Source organism: Alosa sapidissima, chromosome 23 (genome assembly GCF_018492685.1).
Source record: "Alosa sapidissima isolate fAloSap1 chromosome 23, fAloSap1.pri, whole genome shotgun sequence".
Classification (NCBI taxonomy): domain Eukaryota; kingdom Metazoa; phylum Chordata; class Actinopteri; order Clupeiformes; family Clupeidae; genus Alosa; species Alosa sapidissima.
In genome coordinates, this window is record NC_055979.1 from 26,032,420 (window position 1) to 26,057,419 (window position 25,000).

At 45.7% G+C, this 25,000-nt stretch overlaps 1 protein-coding gene across 6 annotated transcripts in view; it reads right to left on the reverse strand.

Moving 5' to 3' along the window:
* Positions 1–25,000, reverse strand: part of agap1 (ArfGAP with GTPase domain, ankyrin repeat and PH domain 1) — a 147,170-nt gene that overhangs the window by 16,843 nt on the left and 105,327 nt on the right. For 4 of the 6 annotated variants that reach the window (XM_042080334.1, XM_042080335.1, XM_042080333.1 and 1 more), the window contains 3 exons: positions 23,653–23,814; positions 13,735–13,896; positions 80–234 (listed from right to left, as the gene is read on the reverse strand). In XM_042080334.1, coding sequence (XP_041936268.1) covers positions 80–234; positions 13,735–13,896; positions 23,653–23,814 — 479 coding nt within the window. The remainder of the gene's footprint in view (positions 1–79; positions 235–13,734; positions 13,897–23,652; positions 23,815–25,000) is intronic. The other 2 variants (XM_042080330.1, XM_042080331.1) reach the window with 2 other exon arrangements.

The window sequence follows — 25,000 nt, forward strand, 5'->3', positions numbered from 1 at the left end:
TTTGCTTGCACGGACAGATAGAGTTGGGAGAATATGTTGCGGTGTTTGTGGATTGTTTGTCGTGTGTTTTTGGAGGTACCTTGTTCTTGCTGCTTTCGCAGGACTGCAGGCTGGCCAGGATCTGGCTCTCCACTGCCTGGACCCAGGCGTCCCTTTCTTCATAAGAGGTCGCCTCAAAGTGCCAGGTCTGCCCCGTCAGCGAAACGATGATAAACTCAAAGTTTTCTTCTTGCTCTGGAAACAGAATAGAAGCAGACCGTGAGTGAGCTGGGCATCCCTTACTCTCTGTTTTCTCCAACATACGCTTGTTTTTTTTCCTATGAAGTGTGTTGTTCGGAATAACACTGGTTATAAACAAACAATTGCTATTTAAACATTTCAATTCAAAACTAAAAACGACCATAGACCTAAAACAAGTCTTTTCGATACTACACTAAATCCAAATAATGCACCAAAGCACCATTACAGCAAATTGCTGAACCACTTTATGAATATGTCCCACTAACAGTGACGATCTTCATTCTGGAATGTCCACTTGAAAATGTGCTGCACTCAAGGTGAAATGGATGTACTCATACTAGGTCATCGTGCAGCTGCAGCCAAGAGTTGCTGTACTATAGTGGAGAAAAGACCGCAAAGCTCAAACAGTCACTGTTTTTGGGAATCTCATTAAAAGTGCATTGAAAGGTAACTACAGTGAGTGGTGTTTTATATATGCTTTTTCATATTGCACTGCCTTGAGTCCAGCACCTACACGCTGTGATGTGTGCACCGGTTTGACCATTTTGTGAACGCAAGACCTCAAATCAGCACACAAATGCTTTTAAGTCCCTTCACAAAATCTTCCAAAAACCAAAATGCCGGTGTGTTCCTTTAAATGATTTCATCTCTTGTGGTGTGAGCTCCTGCAATGCAGCCCAAAAAGCCTTGCTCCAGCCTCACAAGTACCATTGCCCTGCTGAGCACCTGTTAGCTGCAGGACATGTCCCGCCACTCCAACGCACTCTGCCCCTGAGACCCCAACCATAACCCCTGAAATCCCAACCCTATCTTTGGCTCTACTGATCAGGATGCCTCAGTAATTCACAGCGGCTCTAGGGAGGGTCAATCGGACATAGTCAGACCACTTTTGGGGGTGAACTGACCCCCCCCGCCCACGCCACAGGTTAATGGACCAATCAGGAGTCAATTAGAGGAAAGAATGACTCTTGGAGGTGGGGAGAGTTGATTCCGGAACTCTGGAATTACCGAGACAGGAAGGGGAGGGGTCGTGGAGGTTCAGGGTCACATTTGTAAATTATTACGAACAAAAGGGGGTTAGATCGGCTGGGTGGGTGGGGGTTGGGGGGGGGGGGGGGGGGGGGGGGCGCTACCCCACCACAGATGACTCAGGGGCAGCAGGAACTAAACTGTTGAGGCCCCGTGTGTGCTGTGTGCGTTGTGTGCGCTGTGTGCAGTGCCCACGGTGGGGGGGGGGGGGGGGGACCTTCAAAGCAGGAGCCCCCTGAAACTCAACCTCTCTGACCAGGGGGAAGATCAGTCACTCTCTGGGCTCTGTTTATAATTTACTCAGTGGTGCAGGGTGGCTGGGCAATTACATAATGAAGACGCAATCAGACACCCCCCCCCCCCCCCACCCCCCCGAGCTTCCCGTGCAGAAAAAGGGGCTCTGACTCTCGACTGGAGCACAGGTGTGCTGGTGTGCTGTAAGGTTGGCCGGGAGGGAAGCTGTGTCAACTTTCATGAAGTGAAGCAGGGTGGTTCAAAAGATTGTGAGATTGTGAGCATTAACGCTAAGAGATACATCAGATTTGCGTAATCAGAGTAATTTCATGTATACACAGGTGAGGCGTTTAATTCCTTGTGCTCTAGTTAGGGGATTTCCTATAGCGACCAATCAACAACCAAACTCATTTTAACATCAAAAACAAAAAAGTACAAACAAAGCATCAAAAACATCATCAACAGACAGTATTGTTACTGATAGCAAACTACCACCACATACTCTTCAGAAACCAAGTCCATACTGAAGACTTACTGTCTCTTCCTATTTAAAAATGCACGGCCATTATAGAGTCGAATTCACCTTCTCTCTGATGTTTTAAAGTGTCTTGTGAAAGAAGAGGGGAGAGGTACCCTGGTCTGATGAAGCAGCTCCCACAAGTTAAACCAGTGGTTAACACACACACACACACACACACACACACACACACACACACCCCATTTCCTTTTCCTCAGCAGATCATTTGGCTAATTGGGATCCTCTATGATGAGCTGTGCTGTGGGTCGCCCTGGGCGATCAGCCCCCTCCTCAGACTGCCATGAAAGACCCCTGTGTTTAAATCTATGAATCTAAACCTATGGTTTAAGCACAGCTTCTGAAATGGGCAATGATGAGCTTCAGTGAGCTACTCAAAACTTCAAAGTTTCAAATCTGAAGAATGGGCTTCACTGTCTCCTCATGAAGAGCAGCGAGCAGATGTCTTTAGTACATCACATCCTTGTGTTACAAATGCATTCTTACACCAGCTTAAAATTAAGCATGTACTTAGGGGGTCATTCTATAATTCGAGGTACATTTCACATCAACAATATAAACACTTTGTTATTTTCAAAAAAATATGTTTTGAAAAATAATGCAAATTATGACAATATTTCACAATTAACAATGGTTGATATATATTTTAGACCTAATTTATGACCCAATTTTAATGACTCCCATCAATCTTTTTGGGTTTTAATTAATCCATTAACTCTTATAATTATATATGTTATGTCTATTTTTTGTATTATGTGAAATTTCAGTATTGAAAAAAATATTCCTTTTATTTGTCTCAATGTTTTTGTCAACTCTGTTATCCCTTATAAAACTGTATAAAATCCACAAAGATTTTTAATATAAAGCATAATGCCTGCTCTGAGAGAATGCTCTATCTTCTCTCATTAATTTGCACAAAATGTTGAGGATACACCAACAGTAGATTAATTATTTGTCAACTCCGTTATTGTGATACTGGAGTGAATTTCTCGCTCATTAAAAAAAAAAACAGTAATATGATTAAAATCCATTAAATTCTGGTTTCATACATGCCATGTGGTAGCTAGCTTGAGGTTAGCATGTAGAGTATTCCCACAAAATGATGGGGAATGTCAACTCTGTTATTGTCACTGCGGTCACTGGATTTCACAGATAAATGATAACAGAGTTGACAGACAGAGCTGTCAAACTTGAGCTGTTATTCTACACTTGAAATGTACCCCGAATTATAGAATGACCCTGTTGCTACTGTTCTATAGCCCCTTAAAAAGCTTTATTACAGTGCATGAAAATGCACTGTACTGTTCTTCCAAGGCTTTTTCTTCTTCTTATTCTTCTTCTTCTAACGCAGTTAATGCAGCTTAAACCGTTTAACGTAGAAACTTCATTCAAACTATGTTACGTAGGTCTTACTTAGGACATGTGGGCTTTGTATTTTTCAACTTTGTAACTTTTATACTTTTTAAACTATTAATTAAAAACTAGTCAAAATTTCCCCATAGACTTAACATGGGCTGATGACATCACAATAGAGCCGTTAAGCAATTAGAATCCTATGGCAGGTGTTCGGGCCACCTGGACCAACTGCCAGTCTCAGGCTTTAAGCATACAAACTGGCCCTATTAAGACTACACATCCTGTTCAACTGCTTCCTCTGCCAAAAACTGTTTCAAAATAAAAGTCCTCACTATAATATTTTACTGTTAAACAATTTAACCCTTTAAACTACTAACTGTTCGGCCATTGTAACTGTTACTTGTCATCAACTATGACACCTACCCACTGTAGCTAGTTAGCTAAGTTAGCTAAGTCACGTGGTTAGCATAATTAGCATGCTAGCATGTTAGCATGCTAGTTAGCATTTTTAGCAAAACTGCTTAAAATGATTAGCTAAGTTAGCTAAGTAATGTGGTTAGCATAGTTAGCATGTTAGCATGCTAGTTAGCATTTTTAACAAAACTGCTAAAAATGATTAGCTAAGTTAGCTAAGTAACATGGTTAGCATAGTTAGCATGCTAGCATGTTAGCATGCTAGTTAGCATTTTTAGCAAAACTGCTAAAAATGATTAGCTAAGTTAGCTAAGTAACGTGGTTAGCATAGTTAGCATGCTAGCGTGTTAGCATGCTAGTTAGCATAGTAACTTGGTTAACATTATTATCTTTGTTAACATAGTTAGCTAAGTAATGTGGTTAGCATAGTTAGCATGCTAGCGTGTTAGCATGCAAGTTAGCATAGTAACTTGGTTAACATTATCATCTTTGTTAACATAGTTAGCATAACTGCTAGCAAACATTAGAGCCATTCCAACTGTCAGTTATCGTCAACTATCTACCTAAATAATTTAACCATTTAAACTATCCACCTATTTAACTGTTCAGTCATTCCAACTATATTAAACCTCATCTACTTAGCAACCAATATAGTTTTTTTTTTATTCTGTATGATATTTTACATCATATTTTTGCATTTTCATGCACTGTATTTCCTTCAGGAAATGCTTTTCTAGTTTCTAATACTGACGTATGGCAGAGTGTTCCTGGGAGTCAATATAAAGACAGTTCCAATGACTGAATGCTTTGTGATATTTTGTTTACAGCAAATCTGAAGGCATTCCTGGAACTCTATGGATTCACTCTACAGAGGCACTTGCTAACACGCTCCAAACCAATGCCCACATGACCCAACCTAGGCTTAGGTACAATGGAAATTAAAATAGCAGTTAATCCAATGGATCTCAACTGTGTGTGTAAAAAAAAAAAAAAAGAAAGCAAGCAGAAAACAGGAGTAGATCGGTATCGAATTAGTGTTTTCCCTGCAGTGCTTCTATAGGTTGTACGCGTGAGGAGTCACTGGAGCGTCCCATCTGAGATAGGGGCCCACCCCTCTCCACACACACACACACACAGAGAGCCCCCGGGGGTCAGGAGCAGTGTTCTCATCATAATTAAATTCCCTCGGCTTTTTCTTTTTTGGAGGGTGGAGGGGGAATGGAGGGTGGTTATTTGATAATTATGGAGACCAACAGTCCAGAAAGGCGGTGATGCCAGGGTATAAATTAAAGCAGTCTCTCTCTCTCTCTCCCTCCCTCCCTCCCTCCCTCTCTCTCTTTCTCTCTCCCTCTCTTTAAATATCCCTCTCCCTCTCTCTCTTTCTCTCTCCCTCTCTCTACTCCTCCCTCTCTGTACAGGCCAGCGTGGCGAGTAATGAATGGGAAATAAGAAAGCATTGCGGTGCAAGAGTGCACTGCAGGCCTGGGTGATGGGGTGATGGTGTGACCTCCTTCATCTTCCATCAGCACAAACGCAAGACTGGTCCTATAGTGTGCTGCCCAGACAGGGGGGGGGTTATTTTGGAAACGATCGAGGAGTTCAAAGTCCATTCACCACACCAAACTCACAAACCCTGTGTATCAACTTTATAAGCAAGGCAAGGCAAGGCAAGTTTATTTACACAGCGTATTTCATACACATGGGTAGTTCAATGTGCTTCGAATCATCTTCAAACAGTATCAGCTTTGCCATCGGTCTCAGAGTTGACAGTTCTCTGTGCAACCTCCACCCCTTAAAACTCACAGGAGTTCAAAGTTCATTTGTGTGATCTGATCTCTATTTTGTTACATTTTTTGTCAAGACCATAGCCAGGACTGAGCCTGCAAGGTCTTGTGGAATATGGCTAATTCGGTTAGAGTTTAGTGATTATCCCACCCTGAGCAGACACCAGGAGACCCAGACTCTATATGTGGCTGCTAATTCGTGTCCTTTAAAATGTGTGTTCTGAGTGTTTCAATCTGTATTTGACACAAGTGACATTTATGATTTTAGGGGCACACACTCAGTCATGATTGCATGCACCCGAACGCTACCAACTCACTCTCTTCATTCTCCTCTTCATAATTACAAACACACACACACACACACACACACACACACACACACACAGGCTTCTCGCCATCTGGCCAACACTCAGTGTGATATCAGAGGCAATTTGTGAACTCTGACACAAGCAACCTTTAACAGCAAGAAACACACACACACACACGCGCACACACACACACACACACACACACACACACACACACACACACACACACACACACACACACACCATTCACAGGCTCAGGGGGGGCATGCAGAGAATGTGTGTCTGTGTGTGTCTGTATGTGTGTGTGTGTGTGTCTGTGTGTGTGTGTGTGTGTGTGTGTGTGTGTGTGCGTATGTGCGCGTGTGGTGTGAGGGGGGGGGGGGGGGGGGGGGTGCTACTGTGAGTGGTGCTGAGAGGCCAGGGAACACAAATTAACAGCCTTAAATGTCAAAGCACACAATATTGCTCAGGGACACAGGTCATTACTCAGCATATTATTTGCACCCTTTTACAACATTAATAACCTGGAAAATAATACATGAATTGCTTACATCCATTAAAAGAAATGCGCATTTATATCAAACAAGTCAATAACAGCGAGGGGGAGGGAAAAGACGTCGCGAGAGGGGAGGGTGATGTTGCGTGATGTTCTCAGTTCCATTTCCCAGAACACAAGAGACTATTACGCCACGCATGGAAGAGACTCACAGCTCACAACTCAGCCAGAGATCACAGTTTCACACCAAAATAGGACACACACACACACACACATGCACGCACGCACACACACACTTCCAAACAAAGGAGATTATTACACCACTCATAGGACCAATCACAGGTCAGTCAGCATTCACAATTTCACACCAAAACATACAGTTTAGACGCATAACCAAAACCACACACACACACACACACACACACACACACAAACAAGCTCACAAACCACACGCCACCGTCATGGCACATGTCACAAGCATGCATCCAGGCAAACAGATCTGAGTGTGTAAGTAAGGTGTGTGTTTCATACACTCCAGAGAAAATGTGGGGTTGGACAAGTCAGAGAGGAGAGGGAAGGAGGGAGGGAGGGAGCGAGGGATGGGGGTGGAGAGAGGGAGCGAGGGATGGGGTGGAGAGAGGGAGCGAGGGATGGGGGAGGGCAGGACGTTGGAGTTCATAGTTCAGACAATGACATTCAGTGGCAGCATGTGCTCATTCAGATCCACAGAAAGATAGCAAGAGCACTCAGGCACTGCACCAGCAAGACCCCCCCCCCACACACACACACACTGTACACACACACACCACACAGGTCTCCTTCTCCCAGAGCAAGGCACGTCTGCAGTCTGGGGGGGGGGGGGGGGGGGGGGGGGGGTGGTTTTGAGTGATTGGGGGGTAAATTAGTTACCTTCTGCGTTGAAACTGTTGTTGTAAATGTTGCGCAGACTACCAACGCGATTTAGTTTCCACACTTTACGCTTGGCTGCGTCCCGCCAGCAGAGAAAAGAAAGGAGCAGAACAGACCAAAGAAACAAGATGACAGACGGGAGGAAGAGCAGCGACAAAAACAAACAGGACAAATACAAACAGAAAAAAATGAGCAGAAAGAAAGACAGTGAGTTAAAGATTGAAAGAAAGCGAAAAGGAGAATTTAGGATCGATTAAGAACAGGAAGACAGTGAAAAGGAGAATTTAGGATCGATTAAGAACAGGAAGACAGTGAAAAGGAGAATTTAGGATTGTTTAAGAGGAGCAAGGAAGCATTCAGAAGCAGAGAAATGGGAGAGAACAGAGGTTGGGAGCTTGCTTGAGGTGCAAGAGGTGCAAGCGCAAAAGAATAGAAGCAAAGCAAGGCGGAAGAAACGTCTTTCATTGTGTGTATGTCAGTGTATGTAGCCGTTTTCAATGACTTCAGTAATTTCAATAATCAGATTCAGAATCATTTTTATAATCATAATGTTTCATAATGTGTTGACAATTGTATGTGCGTGAGTGTTCACAAGCACCTATCCAGGGGAGGCCAAGGTCTCATCGAATCGGTTCGGCAGTTTTATTCCGATCAAGGTGTTTATAATGCGTCATTTTTATTCCGATTGAGCCATTATTCTGATTCTTATGTTTAAGCCACTTTTACCCAACTTCACAGGGAAAAAATATCCCATTGAATATATATGGAATATAAAGGCAGCCTTGACAACATAAAACCAATGGTTTTACCCCACAAAGGATGAACCTGCTAATTTGGCAATAGGTTTCCACGATTAAACATTGGTGTGTGTGTGTGAGCGTGTGTGTCTGTGTGAGTTTTTTGACTTACTGTGTGTGTGTGTGTGTGTGTGTGTGTGTGTGTGTGTGTGTGTGTGTCATGTCTCACGTCTGTAAATGTTATGTCTGTCTCACCCTTCCTCTGAATAATTCAGTCGTCTGACGAATGCCAATCAGTCAAAGACTTTAATCCATTGAAAGACGTTGGGGTAAAGGAGCTTGTCCCACACACACACACATCAGTTAAAATGGTCTTCATGACACACACACACACCAGTCTTCATGACGGCACAGCTGTCCATACGTCTCCTCGGGCCTCTGTGAGTTTCCCAGCGCCACACTATAAGGTGCGCTCACAATGTAGCCCCTGTGGCAGAGCCACACACACACACACACACACACACACAGACAGACACACGCTCACAATGTAGCCCCTGTGGCAGAGCCACACACACACACACACACACACACACACACACAGACACACGCTCACAATGTAGCCCCTGTGGCAGAGCCACACACCTGGCCTTTGCCATCCTCTGGAATGTTCTTTCTCCATCTGGACGACCGCTCATTCACAGCTGACTCCTCAAGCATCTCTCTCTCCCTCTTTCTTTCTCTCTCTCTCCCTCTTTCTTTTCCTATCTTGCCCCCCCCTTCCCTCTCTTTCCCTCCTTCTCTCTACCCCCCCCTCTCTCTCTCAAGCATCTCTTTCTCTCTCTCTTTCCCACTTCCCCCTCTCTTTCCCCTTCTCTCTCTCTCTCTCTCTCTCTCTTTCTTCTCCTCCACCTGTCCTTCACATAGGAAGCTTCTGGCGTGCTCTCTTTCATGTTGCCGAGTGCGATCGCGTTTCAAAGCTGCTGTGGTCTGTGCTCTGCTCTCCTAGTGCTCAGACAGCGTAATGAGATAATGAGGGGCTGAGAGCTCTCCAGCGGGGCTGTAATGACCCCCCCACCACACTCTGATCAGCAGAGTGAGACATTCAGGTGCTCTGGGGTGGGGTGGGGGGGGTGGGCAGTAAGAAAGAAACTAGTAGTTAATTAGTAAGAAACTAACGCAGCAACACACCAACACGCTCGTGAACGTGTGCGCATGGGAACGCCAGCTCTGATCTCACCGCCCACAAACACATACCTTTACCTGGGGGGGGGGGGGGGGTGTGGTCTCGAACATACTCAAATAACCCCACACACGCACACATATGCAGAGAATGCCAGGACAGTCAGGCAGAATGAATGGGGTTTCTTTTTGTAACCTTAACCAAATGTTCTTGACCCTAGACCAGAAAAATCAACCATTTTCTGCATCTTCTGTTTACATATGCTTGAATAGAGCTGAAATGACGATGAAACATCCAACATGAGTCTGAGAAAACAAGGAAATACAATAAGAAATAACGTCTTTGAACCTGAAGCACAGAAACTGAGGCTAAGGTGAGTTGTGCTCAAGACACATTAACAGCTATAACACATTTCACATTGTAGTCATCTTTCGGCTCGTGTGTGTGTGTGTGTGTGTGTGTGTGTATGTGTGTGTGTGGATGCGTGTGTTGGGGTGAGCTGTCTGTGTGCGGTGTGTGTGTTTGTGTCTATCTGTGTGTGTGTGTTGGGGTGAGCTGTGTGTGTGTGTGTGTATGTGTGTGTGTTGGGGCGAGCTGTGTGTGTGTGTGTGTGTGTTGGGGCGAGCTGTGTGTGTGTGTGTGTGTGTGTGTGTGTGTGTGTGTGAGCTGTGTGTGTGTGTGTGTGTGTGTGTGTGTGTGTGGGGGGGGAGGGTGGGAGGGTCCTCATGAATAACGGGTGGTCTGACAGCGCTGATTCCTCATGCAGCCAGCGGCGTGACAGCCGTCCGCAGCCCGTGCACAAGTGCTTAATGGCTAAATTGGGAGACTGTTACTAATCGCTTATTGAATAATGAAAGTGACACAGCTGATAAAAGATTTCAATACTGTGGAGGATTTATAATATTTCACTTAAGAGTAACCCAGCCACTGGGAGGGGGACGACCACCGCACTGAGGGAAGGGGAGAGGGGGAGAGAGAGATGGGGAGGGGGGGGGGGAGAGAGAAGGAGGTGAAGAGACAAAGACCGAGAGCAAGAGAGAGGTGAAGAGACGAAGAGAGAGAGAGAGAGAAGGAAAGAGGAAGAGACGAAGAGAGAGAGAGAGAGAGAGAGAAGGAAAGAGGAAGAAACAAAGAGAAAGAAAGAGAGAGAGAAAGAGGTGGAGAAACAAAGACAGAGAGAGAAAAAAAGATATATAGAGAAAGGTGATGAGAAAAAGAGGGAGAGAGAGAGAAAGAAGGAAAGAGAGAGAGCAAAGCAAAGACCAAAGGAGTGATAGCGGAGAAAAGGAAATGAGGGAAGATTTAGATGTGTGTGTGTGTGTGTGTGTGTGTGTGTGTGTGTGTGTGTGTGTGTAGGCTTTTTCACTAGCTGACCTTTGGCTAAATTCAGAGGGATGGCCACATCTCCACACCCTTCATCCCAACTCCACCATCAAAGGCTTCAGGAGAGAAAATCCATCTGAAGCTCACAGTCGCTCAGCTCTCCGTGTTCTCCAATCAGAATTAATGAGCGGTGCACTCCACGACGTGGGATAGGTTAGCGGGGGTAAGATGAGCAGTAAATTAACCAGTCAATGAAGCCACTCCTCAAGAGACCAAGAACCGGAGACGCTTCTCTCCCTTCTGCTGGGCTCTGTTGTAGTTTTCCAGCGCGCCGTGATCAATGTGACTGATCAACCACTGTTCAAATACATGGGTTTGCCTGACCCATCAGGCAGAGAGCCCATCAACCAATCAAAAGATCTCACACTCCTTCCACACATCACGGAGACCAATGGAAGAGCTGCACACTGGCGGGTATAAGTGGTGATAATGAAAAGACAATTCCACAGTCTCCAAATGTCCCACGTTCCTCTCCATAGTTCTCGTGAGAGAACAGAGAATCTCGATGAGCATTTTCACTAGAACCCCACAAGCAAACAGCAACACTTGAGGCAGTGTCTCATATTGCCCACATGGTGGCGCTGCCAATTCATACCCAAGGGTTGGCAAAACTCTGACCCCTGGGGTATAAGTGCTATAAGCCGTTCTTTCTATCAAACACTAAGAGAAGAGGGAAGGGAAAAAGAAATGAAAGTAAACAGCATATTAAAGAGAGACCATCTGGGAGCCACACCAGGGCTGGGAAAATACTTAAATGTTGGCTGAGAGATTTCAGACACAAAATCATGATCTACTATTCAGAATCTGGTGAATTTGACCACTTATTTGTCAGTAGCTGGTAGACGTTGATGAGCCACACACACACACACACACACACAGACACACACACACACGCAGTAGAGTCCAACACCTCAGCGTGGACCCTGGTGACATGTTATTGGCCCTCTTTGGGAAGCAGATCAATAAAGGCATTCACCCTGGCGGTCATCCCATAATAATCCCCAGAGGAAAGCCCACCCACTAAAATCCAGGGTAATTAATGAGACCGGTCAGACCCCGACATGCAATCCATATGGGACACATACCTTAATATATAATCAAAGTGCGGAATTCTGACAAGCAGTTTTGGAACTCGGGAGATAAAAAGGGCTTGAAGAAGCTCTCCCCCATCACCAAAGGTTTGAGAGTGCCTGTCTGTATATAGGGCAGTGGTGCAGAACAAAGGTAAATTGACGGTGAAGGTGTTATGAAGCTTGTAATGTGAAACAAGAGAGCACATACCCTTCTCTTCTTTTATGTGCGGGCAATAACCCAGTCTGACACCGTTAGCTTAGCATAATGCACTAGAAGTGGGTTACACCAGTTAGCCAGTACACCAGCTAGCCAGTAGTTAGCTGAAAGGGAGCTATAGGCTAATTGGTGTAATCCACTTCCACCAACTCTGCGGTAGAAGGCAAAATAAGCTAATTTCTCCAAAAAGTTGTTCGTGTTCCTTTAAATGTGTGTTGACTGTTTACAGTGTGGCATACTGCTTTTGTGGTAGTGGGGAGAGAGACTGTAATCTTGGTGTAATTGGATGCTGTAGAAGACCTCTGTAACAGCATGGAGGTCTTGCCTAACACATTATAAGCAGCATTAACACAATAACGTCTTGCCTAACACATTATAAACAGCATTAACACAATAACAATTCTGATGCGGTGAGATTCCTGATAGGGGTGATGCGATAGACGTACCCAGAGACACATCCTCTTTTGATGCAGAACTGTACAAAAATGTGTGTGTGTGTGTGTGTGTGTGTGTGTGTGTGTGTGTGTGCACAGTGTGTTTATGCACTTCTGCTTGTGACTGGGTATAATTCTAAGATAATAACACACCTGATACTCCTAACCTGATGAAGCACAATCCACAGAACACAAAGTGAGGATGAGGAGTGAGAATGGGGACATGGAGAGACTCCATCCTTCAGACTGTCTGAGGTGTGTGTGTGCTGGTGTGTATGGGTGTGTCTGTGTTGATGTGTGTGTCGGTGAGTGCGTGTCGGTGTGTGTGTGTGTGTGTGTGTGTGTGTGTGTGTGTGTGTGTGTGTGTGTGTGTGTGTGTCTGAGGTCAGGAGCTCTGACGGGATGACTGCGTTTCCCAACCCTGCTCTTCAATACACCTCCTCGTGAGCTTCTTATTCATTTCAGTTTTATCCAAAGTTGGGTCAGTTTCCCAAGAGCTGAAGCAGAAGTGCCTTGCTCAAGGGCACAACGGTGGCAGCCGGGAATTGAACCCACAGCTTTTCTGGCTACTGCCCAGCTCCTTATCCACTATGCTGCCACTGCAGCTTCAGCTGCCTCTTCTGCACCCACTCATCTCTCTCCACCCCAACAAGGATTAGAGATGCATCACACACGGTGAAAATCCCTTTTAGAAAGAAATTGGGGCAAAAATAATTTGAAAAGTAAAGTCCATGACTGAAATAGTTGAAAATATACTTCTAAGTGTGCTCGGAAATAGAGCCCTTTGTATAACAGAAACTTAAAAGCGTCAATCGGAACCAAAAACGGTGACCTATAGGCAGCCATCCCTTTAATTTAAATACAGGATGGTAGCATTTGATTCACTAAATTTCAGCCATCAGCATGGGCCCTTTATGTTGCAGGCCAGTTCAATTCAGATGATAATGAGCACTGTGCTCTACAAGAGTACAAGAGGCAAGAGTAGACAAAGAGTGAAAAGGTAAACTTCCTCAGGCCTCCAAGTCAAGCATTTAACTGTTCAGCAGGTACCGTCACACCAGTGTGATGAGAAGGTTGTAAAATGAACTTTCTAAAGAATATCTAGGCTCATCAAATTCAACATGGAATTCTAGAATCTTCAATTGTTGCGGAACGGAATCTTTTTGTTAGAATGTTCAAAATGGAACAGAATCTTTTGTTAGAATGTTCAAAATGGTACGGAATCTTTTGTTAGAATGTTCAAAATGGAACGGAATCTTTTGTTAGAATATTCAAAATGGAACGGAATCTTTTGTTAGAACGTTCCAAACTCTGAAGACTGTTGAAGACAGGAAGAAGAGGGATCCCCTGAGAGTGAGCGCGGGAGGCTGAGCAGGGCTGGGAAAGGGTGGGAGGATGGCGTTACCTTCAGCAGTACCAGAGAGGCCGTCAGCCTTGAAGTTGCTCGTGCTCTTCTTCCTGCGGTGCTTCTTGCGGTTGGCATGCGGCGACGGCGGAGGATCCATCTTAGGGCTGGTGCTGCTGGAGATGCTGGGACTGGAACACACCGAATCCCCGAGTCCTGTGTCTGACAAGAGACGGAGACAAAGAGAAAAAACAACACAAATAAGACCACCTGATGTTTAGTTCTGTGAAAGTTGGCCTGTGAGAAAGGGGAGTCTGCAAGAGGTTGCAATACTATAATGAGTGGCCAGTCATCAGCAGTGCTCCTTTCAGGTCTATTCAAATAGAGGAATGATTTATGTGCTTGCAAGAAAACAAACAATTGAAAGTCGGTCCTTCCCGGCAGTGAATGGTAACCTTTTGACAATCTAATTGTTCAAATATTGTACCTTTCAAAAGTATGCAATATACGTTTAATAGCTCAGTGCACAGGTGGGGAAATATCGGTCATATATTATATATTAAATATACTTGCTGTTAGGGGAATTACAAACATGAAAATATAAAACATAGGTATCCACACACAGCCATTATCACCTCAGAGTCGTCTATGAAAGTTCAAGCTAAACTACTTAAAGTATTTATTTGGTATTTAGCAGACACATTTTTCCAAAGCAACACAGACTCACAACAGCAGGATTGGGAATCAAACCCAGGCGGTCCATTAACATAACTGCCGCTCCACCATGCCTGCACTGTGTGGAAAGTGTTATGAAAAACACCACATTCAAAATGATGAGTATTTCACATCCATGTCACTAACAGCTGAACTGAACAGACTTTCATTGTGAAAATACAATAACGGGCAATTCAACCAGTTCAATTCAACACACAGAATTCGAGAAAACCTTCATATCCTGCTAAAGTAGAGGAATTGGGACAAGCACTGCTTTGTTCATCAGGTCAAAACCCAGATAGCGGGCTCTGCTCTGCTCTTCTCTAAAACCAGAGGTTCATCTACAGTTGATATTTGCAGAGAAGCCAGCAGTTGAAGAAAAGTTAAATATTACAGGTTGTTCAACGGCTGTAAAAAAAACAATAAAAAAAAAACAGCAGCAGCAGCATAGAGCATTGTGCTGTGGAGCAGACGGCCATCTGAAGCAGAGGTGTCCATTTTTAGAATGGAGCCCTTTGCGGTGCCGTGGCTACAGCGGCGTTGGCGACGGCCGGCCGATTCAGCAGCGGAAGCTGATCCACTGCGCGACTGAGCGTGTGTGACTACAAGAGGCAGCGGCGTTGGCGACGGCGACGGCGGGCCGATTCCACAGCGGAGGCTGATCAACTGCGCGACTGAGCGCTGGCATTTGGCCCCAGCTCCTCGGGCACTGGCTATCAAGAGGCAACTTCACTTTTCATACAGCGAGCTGACAGCTGTGACTAGCGGCAGAATAAAATAACATTCAGCTCACATTAATATCAAGACAAGCGGCAGGCAGGCCTGGCTGATGCGTGGAGGGGGGGGGGGTGGGGGGCCTGCTGGGGGGGGCTGGCACTGAGCGCGCTCGCAGCATTGCGGCGGCAAAGGAACGGCAGACAGCCCCAAGGACAGCCATAACTTATTTTACAATCGTTTAGCCTCAGCTCAAGTGGAAAACGTGACAACTTATCTCTGCTGACAAGATGCCATCTCAAACCGCACAATTAACCACCCCAGATTAACCAACGTCACACACACACAGATGCACGCACGCGGGCACACACACACAAACACACACACAGATGCACGCACGCGGGCACACACACACACACACACGCACACACACACACACAGATGCCGCACGCGGGCACACACACACACACACACACCTCCATCCTTCTCTCTCAACCTTTTCTGCTATTCTGCAAATTATCATCCCTCTCTCTCACTCTCTTTCCAACCTTTTTTCACTTTCTTCACTTACTATACCTCACCTCTTCTCATCTCCCTCCCCCTCTCTGTTTTTTCACTTTCTTACTACACCTCTTATCTCTCTCTCCCTCTCTCTCTCTCTCTTTCTTCACTCTCTTATTACACCTCTTCTCATCTCTCTCTCTCTCCCTCCCTCTCTCTCTCTCTACACCTCTTCTCATCCCCATTCATCTCTACAGCTCCATTCACTTCTGTGCTCTGTGGAAAACCCATCTGTCCTGCTGCTTATAGGTCTGTTCCCCCGCTAATCATCTTCCCCTCAGAGCAGGAGAGTGTGTGTGTGTGTGTGTGTGTGTGTGTGTGTGTGTGTGTGTGTGTGTGTGTGTGTGTGAGTGAGGGGGGGTGGGGGGGGGGGGGATCAGCGTGGAGGAGTGAAGAGATGTGGATGAGATGTGGAAAAATAGCCAAGTATTGGCAGAGGACAAACAAGTTAAGATTCCAGACAACTAATCAAAAACATTTAACAGGAACACACACACACACTGAAACACACACACACACACACACACAGAGCAGAGAAAAAAAGGGCACAGGGCAATGCTGGCTTGAACAGAACAAAGCAAAGAGCCACAACACACACAGAGAACCTCATGGAAGGAACAGCACACCAAGAGACACTGGGGAGACCAGAACACATGGACAGACAGGACAGGACAGGACAGAGCAGGACAGGGCAGGACAGGGCAGGACAGAGCAGGACAGAGCAGGACAGAGCAGGATAGAGCAGGACAGAGCAGGACAGAGCAAGATAGAGCAGGACAGAGCAGGATAGGATAGAGCAGGACAGAGCAGGACAGAGCAGGATAGATCAGGACAGAGCAGGACAGAGCAGGATAGGATAGAGCAGGACAGAGCAGGATAGAGCAGGACAGAGCAGGACAGAGCAGGATAGGATAGAGCAGGACAGAGCAGGATAGAGCAGGACAGGGCAGGATAGAGCAGGATAGAGCAGGACAGGGCAGGACAGGGCAGGATAGAGCAGGACAGGATGGAGCAGGACAGAGCAGGATAGAGCAGGACAGGGCAGGATAGAACACACACATACACTGAAACACACACACACACACACACACACAGAGCAGAGAAAAAAAGGGCACAGGGCAATGCTGGCTTGAACAGAACAAAGCAAAGAGCCACAACACACACAGAGAACCTCATGGAAGGAACAGCACACCAAGAGACACTGGGGAGACCAGAACACATGGACAGACAGGACAGGACAGGACAGAGCAGGACAGGGCAGGACAGGGCAGGACAGAGCAGGATAGAGCAGGACAGAGCAGGATAGAGCAGGACAGAGCAGGACAGAGCAAGATAGAGCAGGACAGAGCAGGATAGGATAGAGCAGGACAGAGCAGGACAGAGCAGGATAGATCAGGACAGAGCAGGACAGAGCAGGATAGGATAGAGCAGGACAGAGCAGGATAGAGCAGGACAGAGCAGGACAGAGCAGGATAGGATAGAGCAGGACAGAGCAGGATAGAGCAGGACAGGGCAGGATAGAGCAGGATAGAGCAGGACAGGGCAGGACAGGGCAGGATAGAGCAGGACAGGATGGAGCAGGACAGAGCAGGATAGAGCAGGACAGGGCAGGATAGAACAGGATAGAGCAGGACAGGATAGAGCAGGACAGAGCAGGACAGGGCAGGATAGAACAGGATAGAGCAGGATAGAGCAGGACAGGGCAGGACAGGGCAGGATAGAGCAGGACAGAGCAGGATAGAGCAGGATAGAGCAGGATAGCGCAGGATAGCGCAGGACAGGATAGAGCAGGACAGGGCAGGACAGAGCAGGATAGAGCTGGATAGAGCAGGATAGAGCAGGACAGAGCAGGACAGAGCAGGATGGAACAGGACAGGGCAGGATAGAGCAGGACAGACAGGACAGGATAGAGCAGGACAGAGCAGGACAGGACAGAGCAGGATAGAGCAGGACAGGGCAGGACAGGATAGACGAGTGACAAGAGTCTGAAGATCCCCGCACATAGACGCCCAAACGAGTACGGGACATGCTGTTTTCGATGTTCAATTCAATCAGATTACATTGTTCTCAATATAACCCCGCACACCCCCACCCTACGCACACCCCCACCCAACCCCGCACACCCCCACCCAACCCCTTGTGCCGCCACTGCCGTGTAGATTGCCATGAAGTTCTAATTGTGTTGGCGCCACTCAATAAAATCCGTTGTGTTGCTCGTCATTTCAACATTCCACCGCTGGTGTTTTGCGTGGGCGAGTGACAGAAAGCGTCATGGGTGAGTGACAGAAAGCGTCGTCGGCGCACTCGTGTCTCGGCGCCTGCCTGCGTGTACGGTGCGCTCGACTCTGGCAGCCAAGACCGGTAGGTGGGCAGAGGGCTGATGGATGGAGGGACCCACACAGACATGGCAGACAGCTCTCGCTCGCTCGCTCGCTCTGTGAGGGGGAAAAATGGCGAGGAGGAGACGAGTTAAGGGTGCCCTCCAGACAGACCGAGAACATGAAAATAGGACCATTACTCAACTGGTTGGTAGAGGAGCAGAGCAAAGGAGGGGGGTGGGTGGGGGCTGCAGTGGGAGTGTGGGGGGGGGGGGGGGGGGGGCTGCAGTGGGAGTGTAGGGGGTGGTGGGGTGGGGGGGCTGCAGTGGGAGTGTAGGGGGTGGGGGTGGGGGGGGGGGGGGGGGTCCATGAACCATCCGGCCCCAAAGCTAGATGCCCTGAGTAGGGAATGGCATTCGCCTCGTCATCTCGTCCCCTGTAGCTTCACTGCCCAGAGACTCCAATTAAACCCACTTGCTCATTACTCTCCTGCTATCAGTTGGCCGTAATCAGGGAAGAAAGGGCAACAACATAAAACTAGGTGGGGGCACAACAAGGCTGAGCATATTATTTTTATGCTGCTTCAGTGTGTGCTTCAGGCCATAAGAGGACAGTGTGTGTGTGTGTGTGTGTGTGTGTGTGTGTGTGTGTGTGTGTGTGTGTGTGTGCATTTCTTCACTCCCTCAATTCTCTGCAAAACAATGGCGCATTATAACATCAGATAAATACAGTATATGATTTTCTTATCAGACAAGAACCTCAAAATATTCAGACTATTACTATGAGTGTAATTACATGTTTTGGCTGTGTTACATGGACGTTTTATCAGTAAGATCCAATTAGAAACCCAGCAATGACAGAATTCCGCTTAATAAAGACAGGACCACTAGTGCAGTTGTAATTGCTTGTAATTGTAAAATCTCCTTTGCAATGCAGTTTGCATGTTATTCCTCTTTTAGTAAGTCGTTTTGGATAAGAGCAGAGCTTGAATAATTGTAATTTAATTAAATAAATTACTTATCTGGCATCGGGTTACTACGGATGATTTGTTCAGATTAAAAGTTTCATATCTGGTGTGTAGACGCCACAGGTGCCCCTTGCACCGGAGAGGAAATGAAACATATTATTTACACAGCTACTTCCTGTTGTCTTTCACTAATGTAATGAGCATCCGAAAATAACAGAATATGAGACCGGGCAACAGATTTCCTTTCCTTGTTTATGCAAATGAAAAGCTATGGTCCAGCAAAGTTCTACGGTCAAGCCACACAAAAATAAATCAGTCATTAGCCAAGTTATTAGTGAGAAAAAAAACAAAAACAGGAAACTGTTGCTGCTTCCTCTGGTCAGAGAGAGAGAGAGAGAAAGAGAGAGAAAGAGAGAGAGAGCGAGAGAGAGAAAGAAAGAGAAAGAAAGAGAGAAAGCAAGTGAGAGCGCAAGAGAGAGAGAGCGAGAGAGAGAGAAAGAGAGTGAGAGAGAGCAAGAGAGAGCGAGAGAGAGAAAGAGTGAACAAGAGAGAGTGAGAGAGAGAAAGAGAGCAAGAGAGAGAGAGAGAGAGCGAAAGAGAGAGAAAGAGAGAGAGAGAGAAAGAGAGAGAAAGAGAGAGAGAGAAAGAGAGACAGGGACAGAGAGAGAGAGAGCGACTACACTAATCAAAGGAACAGGTGTCCCTTAACACGCCCTTATGGGAGGACGCAGGGGTGAAGCAGAGCTTAATGGAGATGGAGAGATGAGGACTGCGCGACCCAGGGGAGGGTGACCTGCAGCTGCCACGTCAATACCTGGCCACCGCTAACACCGCTGCTGAACTGCCCACCGCTAATTACTGCAGTCCAGCATTGTTTTCCCTGTGTGTGCGCGTGTGTTTGTTTGTGTGTGTTTGTTTGTGTGTGTCTGTGTGTGTGTGTCTATGAGAGTGGACTTTTGTGTCTGTGCTTGTATCTTTCTTTTTGGGAGGGCTGCCTGCCTGAGCTCCAGGGGTCGAGGTGACGGGCAAATCAGCACCAGGGCTTCAGTCGGCCAGTCGGCTATCACAACTATCACAACCCATCGAGCGATAGCGGCGGACGAGGACATCATTAGGCGCCCGCCGCAGAAAGGTTATTTTTAAAAGGGGGCTGAAGCGGGCAGAGTGATGATGCGCTCAGACAACTTCAACAACACCCCGCACCTCCCCAAGTCCATTAGCTCTCCTTAAGCGTGCGACATCAGCCTTGAGGAGGGCGCGCGCGCACACACACACACACGCACACACTCACTCTCTCATACACACACACACGTCCGCAGAAACGCACGCACACACACACACATGCGCACACTCACTTAGTTAGAATATGGTCTATTCTGTTCTGTTGCAGCCTTAGACCCGGATCACATCGGGTCTGTTCCTTTCAGATTGGCCTTAATCTTACGAAATTACACGCCGCTATCACATCTGGTGTAGCCAGTTACATTGATTACAGTGGAAGCTAATTGTTACAGCAGACACTCCATGAACAGAGCGCTTCAGTTAGGTGCCTGATGTAGATGTAGCCTCCCTAATTCTCCCTCATCAATCTACACTCAATATCCCATTCAGTGGTACAGTAAAAGCAAAACCGAACTTTTTGATTTTTGCTAATTTATTGACTTAATACATACACTGAACACTTTCTGAATGGCCAATCTCACAGGGATGAGATTGAGTTTAAGATTCTTTTAAGTTGTTTTGAGTTAATCTCAGACTTCGTACATGTTAATAAGCATGTGAATCAATCAATCAATCAAAAAATATATAATATGTAATGTGATGCATTCCAAAGATGGAAAAACAATCTGCTTGTTGGATACTGTGTGTAAGTGTGTGTGTGTGTGTGTGTTAGGGCTTTGACTCCGAACTTCGCTATTTGAATATAATTCGATTATTTTAAAAATTAAAGATATTCGAACGAATTTTAGGGATCTCTTAATATTCGAACCTGTAGCCTATGGAGATCATTTCTATAAATGTATTTGGTTGTAAACGTTGTTTTCAATTCAGATTCCGAGGTTTTTTGCACGCCTGGTGAAGTAAAATCGCGAGCTCATTAGCAAGGCTATTATTGGTCATCTGGGCTCCTGTAGGTGACGTTAGCATCCTGGCTGGTTCGCGCTTAGTGAGCTCACACATAATAGACACTTTTATTTTAAACTTAACCTTCCTCTGATTTTAATCACCTCAGTTATCAATCAAAGCAAACAGGGAAAATAAATGGCAACACAATATGCTGAGGAAATCAATTCAAAAGTGGAAGAAGTTTTTTTCACATACAAGGCATTTCAGGCCACAGATATAACCTAGGGGACACAATGAAAATAAATGAACACTCCCCTGAATGTCAACATTATTTCTTTGCATTGATGTGCGACTTTAGAGTTGACGGTGATATGCAAATTCCTTGCTGCAGACATTGCAGAGGGCTTTATTTTTATCAACATCAGGCTGTTTCTTAAAAGTAAATGTTCCAATCAATGATCTAGGCAGCACATTTTCTTCTCTCTCCTTCATTTTACAGTCTAATGGTTACTGACTAGAATGGCTCGGGGTCAAAGGTCACACGGAATCGATTAATCTGCGTTATTTTTTTTTAATCAGTTATTTTTTCTCAAATTAATTAATCGAAATTAATCAGTTATTTTGACAGCCCTAATTGTAAACAAAGTAATGTTAGCTTAATTTGCTAGTTTATCATAGTCTGGTTAGACTGTTCAGTTTCCCTACGTGTGTTTAAGTTTCAAATGAATACTTTTTCTCCTTGGGACAGGCCCGTTTGAGTCTTGGAAAATACTTTTCCATTTGCATCGGGATTGAGATGATTAGAACTTAGCAGTCAATTTGAATGCAACAGTTTTGAAGAAATTCGTGCAGCATGCTAATGATGCTAACCGGATTTAATAGCAATTTAGCCAGTCGTCTTGCACGATTAATGTTTGGATTACATGTGCATACTGAGGAGGGATGCGCCTGTTGAGAGGGAGAGAGTGCACAGGGCAAGGAGAGTCTGTGTTGAGGTAGGCCTACTTCTATCGCCTACTCTGGTAGAGTTTGACATACTACAATGCAAGATATATTTAGCCTATTTATTTATGGACAACGTCCATAAGGCAGGAGGTGTGTGTTGCTTTTAATTATGAATGTTCTATCGAACGTATTTTTATTGATATCGATTACATGTCAATTGCGATACACATCACTATCGTTTTAATTTTAACACACGCATAAATACTCAGCCTTTCGTGCACGTAGTCTATTGACATTGACTGATACACTGCCCTCTGGTGGACAGAACATATAGAACTTAAGTTTGATACCAATATCGGTCTTCCTGAAGACATTTAATGGTTAAAAATATTATTAATACATATTCGAATATATTTGAATTTTAATATTAATAATCAAACGAACTTCGAATATGATTTTTGGGCAAAAGTCAAAGCCCTAGTGTGTGTGTGTGTGTGTGTGTGGCAGCCTGCTGCTCATACTCCTGCGGGGAGCACATTTAAACATTTCACAGCTCTAATTTGTGGCTCACAACACAGAGGGGGTGTCACTCAAGTGGATCATCACGCTGACACAGTTGCAGACAGCTGTCAGTCTAATTAAAGCGGTCACTATGTGTGTGTGTGTGTGTTTGTGTGTGTGTGTGTGTTTGTTTGTATTCCCCTCTTTAGCTAACCACTTACACTGTGTGTCTGTGTGTGTGTAACAAAGCTTAAATGTGCTCTGCTTTTCAAACTCTTTCTCTCTTTCCTATCGTCCAGGTGTTACCTCGTGACTGATGTGACATGAGACTACAACATCAACAACAACATCAACAACATCATCATGGCTTTATAAAGCGCTTCATCAACAACATCAACAACAACATCATGGCTTTATAAAGCGCTTCATCAACAACATCATGGCTTTAAAAAGCGCTTCATCAACGACATCAACAACAACATCATAGCTTTATAAAGCGCTTCATCAAGGCACCCTAAGCGCTTCACTGTGAAGGGGGAACCTCACTAACCACCACTAATGTGGAGCCTGGGTGATGCACGGCCGGAGCACTCGCCACACACCAGCTGGAGTAGACAATTATAGATAGCACTTCTACTAAAGATTAAGAAAGTGGTTCTCTTTGCAACAGACACTCTACGTAAGACTGATTCAAGGGCCCTAGGCTCTGAACGACCTTCCATGGCTCACTCCAGTAGAAGTGAATGTGGAATGTACTGTAGCAGCAGAGGTCCAGCTGAGGGATTGTGTGTGTGTGTGTGTGTGTGTGTGTGTTATTGAGAGTTTGCAGTGTGACCACGCGAGCAGGTGCATGTGGTTGCTTTTGTACTCAGAGGTACGTCTAGAGTCAAGACAATAGGATGTACAGCATGAGACAGATGGTGCAACAACCTGTTTTTCATCCCTTACGACAGTTGTTTATAGTGATACACATACACGATTTTATCGCTTTGGAAAAATAAAATCCCATAACCATAACATACTAACCCATCGTTAGAGCTAAATCAGCACCACACAGTCTAGATTGAGTGGGTGTGTGTGTGTGGATCAATAGATAAAAACAAATGTTGATGGGCAACGTTACATATGGCACAGACTAGGGGACGGCATGTGTGTGTGTGTGTGTGTGTGCGTGCGCACGTGTGTGTGTACCTGTGCTGATGCCGGAGTTAGCGATGACCGTGGCCTCGCTCCACTGGTCAGCACTGGAGACGGAGTAAGAGCGTTGGTGCATGCCGTCCGGTCGGCTGTTAAAGGACACCAGACTGATGCCGCTGGCCATCTGAGACGCTGACGAGCTGCTGCTTACCGAGCCTAAAAAAGAGAGGAGAGAGACCAGTTATTCTACTGCAGAGAAGAGAGAGACCAGTTATTTTACTGCAGAGATGAGAGAGACCAGTTATTCTACTGCAGAGAGGAGAGAGACCAGATAGAGTTATTCTACTGCAGAGGAGAGAGAACAGTTATTCTACTGCAGAGAGGAGAGAGACCAGATAGAGTTATTCTACTGCAGAGGAGAGAGACCAGTTATTCTACTGCAGAGAGGAGAGAGACCAGATAGAGTTATTCTACTGCAGAGAGGAGAGAGACCAGTTATTCTACTGCAGAGAGGAGAGAGACCAGATAGAGTTATTCTACTGCAGAGAGGAGAGAGACCAGTTATTCTACTGCAGAGAGGAGAGAGACCAGAAAGTTATTCCTTTACTCTTTATAAAGGCTGGTTGAAAGCTAAGTCATTGTGTATGATTGTGATCGTGTCAAAAGTAATAGTAATGGCTGTGAAAAGCTTAACTGGCAAAACCTTTCAACCAACGCAAAGTTTATGGCTGAAATTTCAGTTCAGTTGCTGCGTGAGAGACAAACAGCAAGACATTGGTTTCCATCTCTCCACGTCTCCCTCTCTCCAACACGTTTACACACACACGCATACACAAGCACGCACGCACGCACGCACGCACGCACGCACGCACGCACGCACGCACGCACGCACGCACGCACGCACACACACACACACACACACACACACACACACACACACACACAGAGAGGATGATTAAAACATGAACCTGAACACCCTATTCTTTCAGGTAGCCTAATAAAAAGCAGATTAATTATCAGTGGCTCATATACATAACAGTGACAGACAAAGGTCAGCGTCCCTCTCCGCGGTCCGCCTCTGGAAGCGCGGCTATTAGCATGTGATTAAAGCGATGTCAGTAGCCTGCCACATAATCACACTAATAAAGCCGGACTGGAGCTGGGCACACGCAGGGCACTGTCAACAACACAGAAGGACAACCCCACTGCACCGTGGGAGGGCTGTGTGTGTGTGTTAGTGTGAAAGAGAGAGTGTGTGTGTGTGTATGTGTATGTGAAAGAGAGAGAGAGAGAGAGAGAGAGTAAGAGTGAGAGAGAGAGTGAGTATGTGTGTGTGTGTGTGTGTGTGTGTGTTAGTGTGTATGTATATATGTGTGAATGTGTGTGCTTGTGTGTGTATGTG